Genomic DNA, 15,458 nt, shown 5'->3' with positions numbered 1-15,458 from the left:
AATAATTAGTGAACATACATACATTCACTTATATGAGTCGAAATAGCATTCGCATTTAAGTTCAAAAATCAGAATATTTTATTAAGTTTACCACAAATTCCAAACAAAATTCATAACCGAATAACCAATCAATGCCAATAAGCGAGAAAATCTAAATTTAAAGGAATACTAAGAAGATGTAGCACTGACTAATGTGGCTAAGGAATCATGTTGAAGTTCAACCTCGAATCGTTAGTCAGTTTGTGCAACTAATAATGAACAAACATGAACAAATAGAAAAGATGAGGAGTTAGAGCATATAGAAAGACATAGGTGTGCACCTATAATTATGGTAATATTTTGAAATAAATTCCACATTAAGACAGGAAGTTGGTCAAGATAGATGCATTCTCATTGTAAATACGAGTATATGAATGTCCGTGTCTGCCTGTGTATGTACTTGGAAGATTAATGGATTTTAATTAGAAAACATATAGGGCAAGTGAGGCATGGAATTTCGTATTGGATCAACTCAATAGAGATTGATTGATAGCCGCACGATAATAATATAGAATTGGCGGCATATTTAAGACATATGTATGTAGGCGTTTGGGGGCAGGAGAAGCGTGGAAAAGGGCAACTGGCAAACACACCGCCTTGTTTGTTTATAACGGCATTTAATTACAAAATCATAAGCTGTCAGCAAACTCACACACACACGCACACACACTTGCAGCATCAACATCCTCTTAAATGCATTTTCCGTCACTGCCTTAGGCGTTTATCTGTTGTAATATGATGATATAGCTTTTGCCAGGCTCCCAAACACTCGCTCCCGCCTCCATTCCCGATGTCTCCATCCTATCTCTTTGCCTCTATCATTTCATCTCCCTGGTGAGATTGTTGTTGTTCCTGTTGTAGTTGTGGGTGTGCACATAAAATATGCACAGCACTGCATTTTGTGATATATAGCATTATATGTACACATATTTGCTGTACACTAAAAGAAAATTTAAAAAAAAAAATAGTTCAATTGGGTTAGGTGATTAACACAATAGAAAAAAAAGTTGCAATTGTAGTGAAAGTCCATATGTTGTTTAATAAATTTTATTTGTGAATTACTTTTGAATTTCATAAAAGTTTTCTGTACTATAAAAATTTCTCAGATTTGCTATTCGATAAATGCTTCAAATTGCATCTAAGGTTTCATTCCAGTAGCTTTCTTATTGAGTCCGTGCAGGTAATAGGCCCAGATGGAGAAGGCTATATGGAGTAGGCTACTCAATATCTAAATAGCGTTTAGACGAAGATAATAGAGTTGTTAGATATTACATATAAGTATAGCATAATTTTCACTCCTTCAAATATCTGAAAATTTAATATTTCAACGATTTGATGTTTTATAGTGCTTTTCCAATGTGCTTGCGTTATCTCTCAGTGCACATGTGACGCCATGTTGTCGCATTTATTTACTCAGGCGACACTCATGCCCCATTGAGGCGTTTTAGAGCCACCCACATGGAAAAGCGCAGAAAAAGAGTAACTTGAAAAATCGACAGCAGCGTGTACAATATATAGTACATATTTTCAATATGATGTCGTGTCAATAACAGTTATATTGCCGGGAAACGCACAGAGACTGTTGGAATGGTGGAAATACATTTGCGGCTGTTTGCGGCAGGGGAAATACTGTTTCAGGTTACTCAGGTTACTCAAGAGAATTTTCAAAGAAAATCTTTGTCATTTGAGTGCAGAAACATCTTTGTCATTTGAGTACATATGCACAAATACACACACTCATAAGTCCATATACACAGTAAGTTTCAAATTTGATAGTGTAATGGAATATGTGGAGTCTTCTTATCGCTTTCATTATTCTTATTAGCATTGAATTTTGTTTGAAAACTTATTAGTTAGATGGGCTGCAAAGGCAAATGCTGTGGATAGCTTCTGAATTTCCCAAAGTATCTAAGTTTCTGCCTCAAAGACAAGCTGACAAAAGGCAAGCTGCCCACCCGTAGAGCTTTAAATTTGAATCCTGGCTATGTTCCTTGTCAAAAGAAATGAATGCAGTATTGGAATGTGTTTAATATTTTTTATTTAAATATTATTATTGAAAAAAACTTATTCAAAAACTAAAGCGACTAGCCAAATATTAAATTAATGTATTAAAATATTTCAAAACCAATGGAATTTATAATTTATTTGTTAAATTGTTTTTACTTTTATCAGTACATGGCTTTTTTATTTTGTTTGATAAAATTTGGTAATAAACGTTGATTAAATTGCTTGAAAATATTTAAAAATTAATCTATGATGGAAAACTTAAAAAAAAGGATACATGTTTCCGCCAGGGATCGAACCTGGGACCTTCTGCGTGTTAGGCAGATGTGATAACCGCTACACCACGGAAACAGCTGAGCCACGCCGGGCAAAAGTCATGTTTCGGAAACTTTCAGATCTAAAAAATATGCCGAAAAAGATTAATAATTTTTGTTTTTCATCAAATTAAACATTAATGATTAAACATTACATTCTTAACCATATATTAGATCACCAAATTCATTGCATACTTTCAGGCATTTTGCAATGTTGGGAATCTTCAAAAATTCACTTTAAATTATACGAACAAATTAAATGCATATCAATACAAAAAGATGAAACCTTCAAGTTTCAAACAAAGTTTATAATTTTAACCTGCCAATCAGAGCCAAAAATTACAAATGAAAACTGGCTTTTCCCAAACTATAACCAATTTATCATAATAGTTTTAAGTACGACTAAAAGATCGTTCCAGCTCCTGAATATTGTACAAACATTAAAACTACATGTACATTTATTTATGTTATTAAAGCTTTGGAAGGTTTACTACAAATGTTTTGCGAATGTGTGTCTTAGTTACTAATGAATGGACTTAATGCTTCATCCCGATTTCTCACATCCTCTAAAAATGTGGAAAGCAAATACTCTGCACCATCTATATAGTAGATGCAACGGGCTAAGCCTTGATCTCTAAGATCTGAATGCAATACTTCATGGCTATCCACCACTCCATTTGGCGTCATTTTGGTTATTTGTATGGCGCCTGGAATAAAACTTTTTGGTTCAAAACATTTATGGAGTTTTCGAAAGACTACTTACGTAAGTTTGCGTCTGAGAAACGAATTAAAAAAGTACCAGCTTGTTGATCCTTAAGAAGACCCGCAGCCTTTTCATTACTAATGAATCCAGAAATGAGACCAGCTTCCCATATAGCATGTACTGAGGTATCTGTGACATCGTCACCACCATTCTTTGCTCTGGGCCCCAATAACTTCATAAGGTTGTAAAACCATTCCCAAAAAGAATAATTTAGTTTCCAAACTCTTTTCAAAAAAATTTGCGATGTAATGAATTCATTTTCTGCTAAAGCTAGAAGATTTTCATCTGCAAATATGTAATCCGAAAAGTCAGTATATGTCGAAAACTTGCATTCACATACTTACAAATGTATTTAATATTCAAATCACTCATCGGCCTATTAATCACCCTCTTATTAAATTCGTGAACCAAAGCCAGTGTCAATCCCGTGCATTCAACTGTATTCTCTTGTCTTGAAAAGTAATTTACCCAAAAGATTGAACCCTCAGCAACCCGCTCTTGACTGGCGTGTGAAATCTGAACCATCGGATGGGACAGTGTCCAAACGTCTACTTCTTGATTGTTGATCGAAAGTGTGGTGTAAAAGAACAAAGCACATTTTCCTTCAAAACTATTTGCTGAATGTGTATAAAACTGATGTATTCTATCGATTGTCAACTCATTAAATGTGGCACAGCGTTTGCCATCTTCATACTTTAATTTTTCTGTTCCAATTACACACAAATTCCCATTAATTTCCGGTGCATCAGAGTGCCCCTGAAGTATTGATATTTGTTTGTCTGCGGAATTTAAGAATGTTTTTATTTTATTATTTTATTGTTATTTAATGGTGCATTTCTTACCAGATACAACGCAGCAATGGACATTGGGTTCTGAAATATTTACGTCATCCACATAGAGACATCGAAAGGTCGCTTTGATGGGGCTACCTATCTTTAATATCTGCGTCGATACATCCACATGACAAACTAATTTCATCAGGTAAAACTTCTCTTTTCTAATGAACTGTGAACAGATTTGTATTCGAGCAGCCTGGTCACGTAAAGTATTCAAAAGCTGAAGCAGTAACTTGAATGTTCTAGAGTGATAACTTTTAAAATTTGGGCCACTTGAATTCCAACTATCGAGAACTTCTTCGCTAAATAGGTTCAGTTTAGAATAACTGATCAACATCGTACGTGGATTGTCGAAATTGTCAAGTTGGCAATCAGAGAGAAACTTTTGGATTTCATCGTGCCTCAATGATAATTTATCCATGTTAGTTAATGGAGTCCGACTGGATTGCCTAAATATTGAAAACAAGCTGAAGATTAAAAAAGCAAAAGCTTAAATATTTTGTTTAAAATCTAGCACATTTGAATTCTAAACCTACTGTATCAATGGTGCAATCTCTTAATATCTTTTTTTCTTCTTTTTACATATTTTTCTTATTTATTCCAATCGATAAGTTATATTTTTTTTACTTACAAAAAGACACTACCTTTAAATACATCTTTTCGAATAAGTAAGTACTTAAAAAGTGGATTTAATATTAAAATTCAAGTGGCCATAGTATAAAATCTTTGTGTTTTTAAATTTTTCTATTTTAAAGATTCGTTAAAAAATTATTGCGATTAAAGATATCATCAAATCATTATTTAATTGTTATATTTTAATTTGTTATAGAGTTGTGTTAAAATGAAATTTGTGAGACATATATATATATCGTTTCGAATGCAATATATACTAAAATACTATGTCCAGAGCGAAAGTGATTCGCAATTACGCCTTTAGTATAAACACACACGTCTGCTCTCTTTGGATTTCGCAAACGAACTGATTTTTTTTTCACTAATCTTAGAGTTATATATATGAATGACGTGCTGAAATTTGCTGTTCTGCCTGAGAGAGAACCGCACTTACAGATCGGTGAATTTGTGATATTTTCAACAGTGTGCAAATCCACTGCGTATATCTGTGAGACCTTATTATATATACACTTGAAACAAAATCCACAGTAACCTGTAAACAATCGGGCCTACTGTGGAATCGTTTTTGGAATAAGAATGTTGGTATTTGAAAGTAGCTAATTAATTTGTAAAAGGTTTAAATGTTTCACTAAAATAAAAATATTTTTGCATATGCAGAAAACTCTTCACTATAATTGAGATGTCGCAGCATGTTTTTAGACCAGTCAGGAAAGCAATATTATGCCAGCATTGTTGAAGCAGACAAATGTTGATTTCTTTTCAGCTTTAACAATTAGCGCTGTAGTTTTTAATGAAAGCCTGAAAGTATGCAAGGAATTTATTTATAAAATAATAGATTTCAGTTCAACAAGATAAGGCTTTTTGTATAATTAATTAAATAATTTATTCTGAGTTCAACAAGATAAGGTCTTGATATAATTTAAAAATACAAAAAGTCAAATCTATTTTGATACTGTAGCAAATACGAATTTTAATTATCCCCCAAATTAAGCTGACAAAACGTCCAAAAGTGAAAGTCTCCCAACTTTTTCAACTTTTTCTGTCTCGCAGGATCTCAGGTGTTTCCGTGGTGTAGCGGTTATCACATCTGCCTAACACGCAGAAGGTCCCAGGTTCGATCCCTGGCGGAAACATGTGTTCTTTTTTGATAAATCATTTATATATTAATTTGTCGATGTTTTCTTCTTTTTTTATACATACTTCTTGTTCCTTCATATAAAAAGAATTTAACAATTGAGTGATAAGTTTCCAAAAGCATTTTTTCATATGGTGACTTGTTGGTTCATAGTCGGTGGCTTAGTCGAGAATACTTAATTTACAAATCTGTTGTACTCGAATTCGATACGCGACTGTAGGGGGAGATTTCCCCCGATGAAAGGTATTTTGGAAAGGATTTTGGACTAACCACACTTTTCTAAATGGCTAAACTCTGTAAAGAAAATCAATTTACAAATTTAATAAGTTGAGTTTATAAATGTTAGGATATAATTTAATCCTGCGTAAGATCTGGCTCATCACAAGAGGCATTAGAAAAATGTTTATGTATACGGGTTCAGCAAATTTTTGTTGTTGGTATTAAAAATATAGTTTTTACTTTTTTCTAGTTAATTAGAAATTACCGGCTCACTCACCCTTTTTTGAGATATCGTAAATCCCAATTGAGTTATGAATTGAAAGTTGTTGTAACATGTGATGTCACTAGTGCGTCACATAGGAAGTCTACTTAAGTGTGAGACATTTTAACCAAATCAAAGTCACACACCGTGGAAAATAGTTAGGCGTCATATCGCCCACATAGTTTGGTTTCTAGGAGAGTTCCCTCTTGCAATTCCGGTTTTTGGCACTTCACCACAAAGTGAAAAACGCTACAAACGCCAAATATTTCATGGCAGCTGCACTTGGAGTGTGTGTGTGTGTGTGTATGCAACTGTTTATTTGCCTTAACGCCGTCTGTAGAAACGGAGGAGGTGAATCCAAAAGGAATTTTTGGATAGCAGCCAAGAGAAAAGCGCAACACAAAAACGCATATCAAATTTTTGCAAGCAAAACACACAAGGGTAAAGGGCACGAAGGAATAAAAAGAAAACTCTAACAGTATTCAAATGTATAACTGAGAGTTGCTGTTGAGAATGAAAGGAAACGAATGGTGAAGAAGGAGACAGAGGTCATGAGGAAGGGATAGTAACAATCTCAAAGAGACTTTTGACTTTGCGTGCAACTGAGCATATGAGTGTGATTTCTGCATTTCGAGCTTTTTCTGGGGCATAAATGAAAGTGGGCCGACAAAAAAAGAAATGGGTGTGCCTCTCAAGTGTGTCCAGTTTGAGTTGCATTGGCAAGGCATGCCACCATTGCCCACACTTGAACTGCTCCATCGTACACCCTACTCGTTTGCATGAAGCCTGCTGAAATTTCAAGCACTTTTGACACTTTTACACACAAAAATACATACACACGCACACACATGTAGCGACAGAACGAAACAGCGATTGTAAAAGTGAGACAGATAGAGAGAAAATGACACACGGTGAGGAGGGTGTAGTCGGCACACACACACACAGAGTAACCCGCCCCTTGATACCAGGGCCAGAACGTTTGGCATAGTCTTACACAAAGATTTACGTACAAAATGTTGACATAAAGTGCGAAAAAGTGGAATTGCATTTCGTATGAAACTTGAGTATGCTCTTTTGTTAACACGATGATCATAATGATGACGACAATAATGATGATGCAGCTGTTGATACCGATGGCCACGCCCATGTCAATACCCATACACCTTTGCACTGGCAAATGCCAGCATCTGCATTTTTAACCAAGCATACAAAATATGATTGTAATTTCCATTGATAGTGAATGCAAAATTTTTGTCGTTGTCGCTGCATTGTTTTAAAGTGAGAAACATTCATATTTTTGGAATGTCAAATAAAAGTCAAAGAAATTCCATTCACAGTTTTCTTAAGTAAATTGCCAAAATATATGAAACAATGGAAATATTTCAAAATCATGTATTGATATTGCTTTTTATGATAATAAGTGTAGTGAGCATTTGTTGTGTTTTGACTTGGTCAATCCTAACACTTAAAGTTAAAAAGAGTATTCTTTAATAGGCAAAAGCAAATAAATTCAAAATTAGAGCACTGAAAACGTCTAACAATAAGATGAAGCACTGTGAGCTATGCCCTAATAAGTAGGCAACATTTGCCGGCTGATGCTGCAACTGCGACATAAGCATCTGCGGCATTTCAAGAATACAATGGACAATTTATTTTTTTTTGTTATTAAATTATTCATTATTTAAAATGCTTTCCACTGCAATAATTAAACCATTAAAATATATCCCCAAAGCAACAGTTTTCTGGACATCCGTTTTTTAATTTTTTTGTTCCGCCGACCTGCCCCAGGCCATTACAATTCGGTTTTCACTAGGCTACTAACCATAAATCCTTTTGCTGACCCGCAAAAATATTAACCCCTTCTGGGACGTGACTGCATAATTTGCCTTGTTCGCTGAGACCTATCCTCTTGCGTCGCGTCTCGTCCTTTTCTGCAATTTTTCGTTTTAATTTCCATGTCTCTTTTGCACTCATTCTCTTACTACTTTGGGGCAGAAACTGACAGTCAAATAAATTATTACGCTCTGTCGTGTAAAAGCCGCAGAGATTAAGCAATTATGTGGCACTTAATGTTGGATGGAAAGGCAGCTACCAGCAGAACATCACAACTGGTAATTTAAATCCTCTTCCCCAACTCATCTTCTTCTCTCTTTGGCCAGAGTGGATTCTATGTCTGAGAGAAGCATACATTTTTGATTACCAAACTAGCAAAAATTTTTGGTTACGCACGTTTAGCCAAGCTCATTTGATTGGCTGCCCTGCCAACAAAGTTTTCCTTTTCATTTTTAGTTTAGCAAACATTGCAAGTAGTCCGGTAATGCAGCTGTTACAGGTGAAAACCACAAAATGAAAATTTCGCAGTGCTCAACTCTGCATAAACTCCAAAAACTGCTAGGCGCAAGTTGGTGGCCCAGTTGCTGCTGTTGCTGCTGTTGCCTTTGCTGTTGATGTTTTGGCCAAAGTTTTGTGCGTGCGCGAAGCCATAAAAACCAACGATGTGGCAAAAGCCCTTTCTGACGTTACGCCACAAAATCGTTTTTTAATAATTTCAACCAAAATAACAAAGTGAGATGGAATAGGAGAGTTGGAAACTCTCTCACTCTATCTCTCTCTCTGTACTGTCTTCTGCCTCTCTATTTTTTTATACTTGCTCTATCTGTCTGGGTCTATTGAATTTGCTAAAGAAAACATAAAGTAGACAAAAGCAACAAACTGCAGCAATTTAATCAAAGCAAAATGCAACATTCCATTCAAAAAATTTCTATGAACAATGCAATTTCTTGATAAATAACTGCAACAGTAGAAAAAAAACATACACATTTTATGGTCATATATTTTAATTTAAATTTTCTAATTTTAGTTTTTGTTGGCCATCCTAAAAACAACTGTCACATGCAAATCAATCTTGAAAACAGTTCTATATGCTCTGCCTTCTTCTCACATCTGTATGTATGCTCAAGGGTAGACAATTTATGTATGACAATGCAGAGGCAGAGATTCTATATTTTACTGGGGGAATCAATTGATAGGTCAGTAAAGCATAGGAGTAAGTAAATGACATAAAAGCCAATTTATTTTGACGACATAATTTTATGTTCCTACATAAGAAAGTATAGATGATTATCTGTTATAAATACAAAATGGCTAAATTATATAGTACCTAATACAATTTTCTTTCTTGACGTTTATTCAAAAGAAATGATTTTAGAGAAGTTAAAACTATGAAGGTGAATAAAAGAAATACTTTGCTTTTCTCCATCAACCTTGAGCTGGCGTTTATCCAAAAGGTTTTTTAATAATCAAAACGTTTTCGTATTTCTAGATAATACAACTAGATGACTTAAGTGAATAATAATACAGATCTACTATCATTCGAATTTTGATTGTTATTTTCACAAAACAACATATCAAAATAAGTAAAACAACTGCACTATACGCTATATACGAAATTTTATCAAGTAAACTGAAGCTTCTAATTTGATTCTAATTCGTGAGGGCAAAGTGTAGTAAAGTGACAAAGGGATTCAAGTGAAATTGTACCCCTGTTTCGGTTACGCACCTGATATGATGTGTCACATTTTGGGAGACTGCACATTGTTCTCGACACTCGAGATAGACAGACAGTCACATGCAGTCACGCATGCAGATAAATAGAGAAAAAGAGACAGGACAGAGGGTGGGAAAGAGAAATCTTTGAGAACTCTGTGACTGTTGTATCTTAGGTTTCATTACATTTTTTGGAGGCTTGAAGGGGTCATTCATCTATGTATTCATACAACTAAAGCAGAAGAAGATGAAGAATGAACAACAGACGTGCACTAGCCCATGTCATTTGTCATTAAACACTTTGCAGGACTCCAGGGCGAGGGCCAGAAGCAGCAACAACACTATGGCCAGGTCCAGGTCCAGGGCCAGGGCTAGGAACTTAGACTGTAACCAACAAACAGCTGTTGACAACGAGGCAAGCTTATGGTTAACATGGCGTATGCGCAATATGTTTGCTTACACACCCACATCCACACATACATACATACATGGTTCTATTTCTTTATCCTCCTCATCTCTTGACTGTCATACATTGTAAGCTTTGGTCTTTGTTTGTTTATTTTTGTGCTGAGATTCTAGCTTTTTCTCACAATGTGCCAGAACCACCAAACTCTCCCCATCTAGGCGACTACTACTCTCTTGGCCAATTCTCTTTGCCTTGGCCAACCATAAGTAAAGATTTTAAGCGCATTTTGTTGAATCGAGCAGCATCGAGAGAAAGATTTCATCATAAATTTTCATCAGGTTTTTATTTTTCCTCCTCTCTATTTTCCTACAACTCTTTGTATTTTCCAATTTTCATTTGATTTTTACTTGTGACAAATATTATTTACTTATGGTACAAAAATGGTAAGGAAAAGTATTATCATAAAAATTAAAATCATTTAGGTAATTTTATAGACTCATGATTTTTATAATGATTCTCCATAACAGGAAACATTTCCTTCCTATAGATGTTTCTGTTTTAACTTAGGACAACAAACCTATTTTATCATACGAAGTAAAATTGGTTTATATATTTGTATTTTAAAAATTGTCATACTAATAATAATTTTCTACCAGATTCATTTAAAAAATGCTTCATTTTAAATGCGTCTATTAAATCTTATCACAAATGTGATAAGAGCAGAAGATATCTAAAAACATGGACTATAGCTTAAGAGTATTTTGAAATCAGTTTTAACTTCATCAGTTAAAGTGGTAGTTGCAAATACTCGGAACTGATAAATGGTCAGCTTGGAAAATTTCAATTAAATCAAAAACGGTCTTTAGCTAAACTTTTTTTGGGTTTTATTTTCCTGGCTATTTTAAGTGAAGCTATTTTCGTATATGTATGTATGTACGACTGTATGTAAATAAAGTAAAGTCCGAGAAAATTTCAATTTACTTAACCGCAAAAATTATTTACTTTAGAAATCGAGTCAAAAATAAAAAGGCATACAAGAGAAACATAAAAATGTTTTCTAACAATTTTACAAATGAGAAAGCCGTTGGCAAAGCGGCACCGAAAAAAAAACTCTAAAATTTGTGGAGAATTTCTAAGGAGTCGATGATTGGATACGCTGGATTCATTTTCATTCATCATTTAGTAATTTAATTTGATTTTCCAACAGTTTGCTTGTTCATATGTAAAACTTAAAAATTGCTAAAAATAAAATTTTTAAAAAATCTTGTTTAGTTTTTATTGCTTTTTAGAAAAAATTATCTCTTAATATTTTGCTGTCTAATTAAATGTGTCTATGTCAAATTTATACTCCGAAAAGGTTAAAAAGAATTGCTTCAATTAATATTATTAACTTTCGCTCAGTGCAATTAAAAATAAGTTGAAATTTGTTTGGTTTTTTTATTTTATTTTTCTTTTTTATTTTTTATGGGTCGTTTCTCATGGCTTAAGGCTAGCTCTTTGGCTTTTGAACCACTTTTTTTTGTAGGCTCTTCAATTTAAATGCACTTTCATCTTTGCTGTTGACTTGGTCATTGTTTGTTTGCATTTGTATGTATAAATATACGTGTGAATGTATGAGTTTATGTCAATATGCTGGAGTTTGCTTCTTCGTTTTACCTTAAAAAGTCAAACTTATTGTTATATAAAAACTAATACATTTAATTGAAAACTGAATTGTGAAATGTTACATAAAATTGCAAAAAAAAATTTTACTTTCTTCCTGCTTTTGTATTTTTTTTTTTTGGTTTTTATAGTCATTTAAAAATTCAGTAAGCAATTACCCCTCATCTCAATGGGCAACATACGCACACAAAAGAAATTTTCCATTGTTAATAATCATAAACTTGATGTTACATTGTGAACAAGTGTCATTTGCCCTTGCCCTTTTCTGAATAGTCAATATGTATGTAGAACGCAAAAGTTGAAGCTGAACCAAATGCAATTTGTTCCAATACACTTTGCCATATTGAATTTGTGATTAGGCAAATAAACTCAATGGAATTACAAGTGGCATACGAAATAGAAGTTCCAAACTTTATTGAGTCACCCCACACAGACACACACACACACACAACCACACATTGAGACTCCATCACTTTTTCCCTCGCATTACACGCATCGTACAAAAGGTAAGTAAACACAAATCTGCATATAAAGAGCGACATATATGTCGCTTAAAGTAAATATTCATAGGCATTACTTAAGCTTCATCAGCAACATCCAATTTCTTATGCCAATCTCGAGTTACTTGAGAGGCAAGCACACACACACACACGCACAAACAGAAAGAAAAGAAGAAAATTCAACTACAAACGACAATATTATAAATTTCCACTGTTGAAAAGAATTGAAACAGCTAGGAAAATGATTGTGCAAAGGAGAGTCGGAGCACTGTTGGAGGCGGGGCTGCTCTTACCATTGTTGTCGTCCGTTTATGTTTTCATAATAAATTCATAAATTCGATTTATTTTTCAATCAAAATAAATATGCCGTGATGTTTTTTTTTCCTCGCTCGCCTTTTTTTATATGCAGATAAACTTGACTTGTGAACCTTGTGAGAGAAATAGGAAAATACATTTATTTAAATTCAAAGATTGTCTATTCAAATGTGAACTGGAGATTGTTGAATTTCATAATATAGAAAAATAAACATTGTTCTCTTTAAGCAGAAAAAAAACTTTTGAAAAGTATTTGTTTATTTCCTTATTTTTACAATGGTTGAGTGGTAATCACAACTTACGACTAACTTATGAATCTGCTGTATCTAAATGATTTAATATGATAATTAGTTGATTAGGCAATTTTTATTTACCAAAAACGAAAGAAAAAGTATAACGGTATATCCCTCTTGCTATTTTGCCTTTTGTGTTACCAAATTTCCAAATGTACATGGATTGATTTCTTTAATATTCTATCCATATTTGGGTACTTTGACTGATGGTAAAGCAAAACATGTAGCTTATGTCGTAAAATATTATCCATATCTATGAGCTGGTATTTAAATTTTTAATGTATCACACAGAGAATGTACTATTAAACTGTAGATTTAGACTACAAATTTAAACATCGGGATTAAAATTTTAGTTTTTGAAATCATTTCTTAGGTCAATTTGTAAAACAAAAAAGATCAGTTGTAGCGAACTATTAAAAAATCATCGACTTTGATGAATTTCAAAGAAAGATTTAATGAATTTTAAATCTTCGACCTCAGGATCAGTTTCGGTATAATATTAAATAACTATAATCTAAAATAGTTAAGACCATAAGAACTGCAAGACATTTTTTGCCTGCTTGAAAAAATAAAAACATCAATAAAACATAACGAAAATATTTGATACCCAGATTGTTTAAAAAAGTCACTTCTTGAAATTTGAACGTAGAAAATTATGTTGCATACATTTATGGACTAAATCGTTAATACATATATGTACAAGCCAATTTTTTTAATTAGACTAACAATAAGTATAAGTAACTTGCATGTTTATAACTATTTTGGATAATTTGATAGACTGTAGAATCTATAAAAAAGAAAATGATAGCTCCACATCTTGGTTAAATATCTGCTTCATAAATGCATTACATAATATTAAGTATACGTAATGAACTGAAGTACTTAATAGAATGGAAATCAGTAGGAAGTTTTATAAAATGCATGAGACAATTCCATGTGCTCATTGTTATTTATGTAAAATGTAAGCTAACTCTTCTAAATTTCATTAATAATGTAAGGAATTTTATTATTAAAACTAAACTATTCATTGTAAATTGAACAAAGCACCTTGTAACGAAAAGTGCTCGAAAATAATAAAAGATGCAGAGGTAACCTAAGGAAGGAAAAATAATAATATTGTTCTTTATCCTAGAGTAAGTTCATAAATCCGTGCATTCCTTTTGCGGCAATACAGAAAATGCACATAGGGTAAACTGCATAGCAAATATTATGAGAACCAGAAGTTTGTTTAGAAAACAACGTTTGAAAATATATATAAACCGCAAAAATCTAAAAACATTGTTGAACTAATTAAAATAATGAAATTAAACACAGAGCAAAGTGCATTAAAATAAATAAATAGCACCACCATCCCGATGCGTAGAAGAATAGATGAAACCAAGTGAGAATATGTATGCACACCATGGCCATGGGACAGGTGGAAAGGTGGAGGAGGCTGACGAGTCTGAGTCCGCGTCCGGGTCTGGGCTCCCTGTATGCAAAATCTACATAGCAACAGCATAAATTATGCGCAAAAATACCGGAGCACAGTGTTTTATCTTGTCTATCAAGAGTGTTTAGCAAGTTTTTATTATTATTTTTTTTTTTTTTAGAAGTGAACCCATTATGCAAATATGCATACGGTTGGAGACTGAAATAAGGTGAGGGAAGCAAAGACAGCAGGGGGCCTTAACCGACAGAGCATGGTGTGAGATAGAAATAGTGCTGTGGTCTGGGTAGGGTGAGGCTTTATGTATATACTTTCATTTGTTGTCAAGTTTTCGCATAATTTTTAAATGCATTCCCGTCATAGATTAGCCGCAACTGAAATTCTGTATAACAACAAGAGAAGTATATTACGTGAATCATAATTAAAATCACAAATTTTGAGCTAAGAACTTGATCAGACTGTTAATGCTAATTAAGAAAATATTACCTAATTTAATACGATTTGACAATGAGCAATAACAATCAACTGTAAAGTCATATATATTTGATTATTAAAAATTATTAAAACGAGGTCTCTGAGACATAGTTCCTGGTATTTGTTAGACAAATGAAAAAGAGTAGATTAGAATTTAAATCAAACGAAACCAAGTTGAACTCTAACTTGTATTCAGCTATAGGAGTTCTGCATCCAAATAAGATCTCACTTTAAGTAGGAAAAGAAAAGTGATATAATATTTATAAAAAATAAAAAGTAGTTGCATTTTAAATATATATATTTTTTGGCTGATAAAAGAACTGAATATATACTAATCAGCAAAGTCCTTGTTGTCTAAGTGGCTCAGTCATTAAGGCAAATGGACTATCTCTGTTTTTATATTTGTATTTATAGCTGATGGCCAATAAAGCTCTTGTCTTCTCCTATACTCATGGATGGATGTATAATAAATTAATTTAAATAAATTCACTGCATTTTTTAATTGCAATGATTTTGTTTGTATGTAGACAACGTCTGCTAGACTTTAATTTAGTCTTTGTTTTACTTATGTAAAAAAAAAAAAAAAATAGAAAAAACATTATAGTTTTTAGCAGCTTTTGAATTGTTA

General features: G+C 33.2%; 1 protein-coding gene and 2 non-coding genes across 4 annotated transcripts; 1 reads left to right on the top strand and 2 right to left on the bottom strand.

The window, feature by feature from the left end:
• Positions 1–2,321: 2,321 nt before the first annotated feature.
• Trnav-aac lies at positions 2,322–2,394 on the bottom strand. The gene has a single exon. It is a non-coding gene; the product is annotated as a tRNA-Val (tRNA).
• A 417-nt stretch (positions 2,395–2,811) lies between these two features.
• LOC111518517 (signal transducer and transcription activator-like) lies at positions 2,812–4,900 on the bottom strand. 2 transcript variants are annotated; one of them, XM_047010960.1, is made up of 5 exons: positions 4,847–4,900; positions 3,963–4,405; positions 3,465–3,899; positions 3,121–3,405; positions 2,812–3,064 (listed from the first exon to the last, which is right to left on the bottom strand). In XM_047010960.1, exons 2-5 carry the CDS (start codon positions 4,375–4,377, stop codon positions 2,874–2,876), a joined length of 1,326 nt encoding a protein of 441 aa, XP_046866916.1. In that variant the 5' UTR covers positions 4,378–4,405; positions 4,847–4,900; the 3' UTR covers positions 2,812–2,873. The 2 variants fall into 2 exon arrangements, with proteins under 2 accessions (XP_046866916.1, XP_023031242.1); XM_023175474.2 differs by lacking the exon at positions 4,847–4,900 and having other exon boundaries at positions 3,963–4,410.
• Positions 4,901–5,649: 749 nt separating this feature from the next.
• Trnav-aac lies at positions 5,650–5,722 on the top strand. The gene has a single exon. It is a non-coding gene; the product is annotated as a tRNA-Val (tRNA).
• The last annotated feature ends 9,736 nt before the right edge of the window (positions 5,723–15,458 follow it).

The sequence above is a fragment of the Drosophila willistoni genome (assembly GCF_018902025.1).
Source record: "Drosophila willistoni isolate 14030-0811.24 chromosome 2R unlocalized genomic scaffold, UCI_dwil_1.1 Seg200, whole genome shotgun sequence".
Classification (NCBI taxonomy): Eukaryota; Metazoa; Arthropoda; class Insecta; order Diptera; family Drosophilidae; genus Drosophila; species Drosophila willistoni.
Note: the sequence above shows the minus strand (reverse complement) of the source record. Positions and strands in the feature narration are given on the sequence as shown.

Coding starts and splice junctions, on each gene's coding strand:
- LOC111518517 (XM_047010960.1), bottom strand. CDS start 4,377: ATGGATAAATTATCATTGAGGCACGATGAAATCCAAAAGTTTCTCTCT. Junction 3,900..3,962: donor CCATTGCTGCGTTGTATCTG/GTAAGAAATGCA, acceptor TAAATTCCGCAG/ACAAACAAATATCAATACTT. Junction 3,406..3,464: donor TTTGAATATTAAATACATTT/GTAAGTATGTGA, acceptor ACATATTTGCAG/ATGAAAATCTTCTAGCTTTA.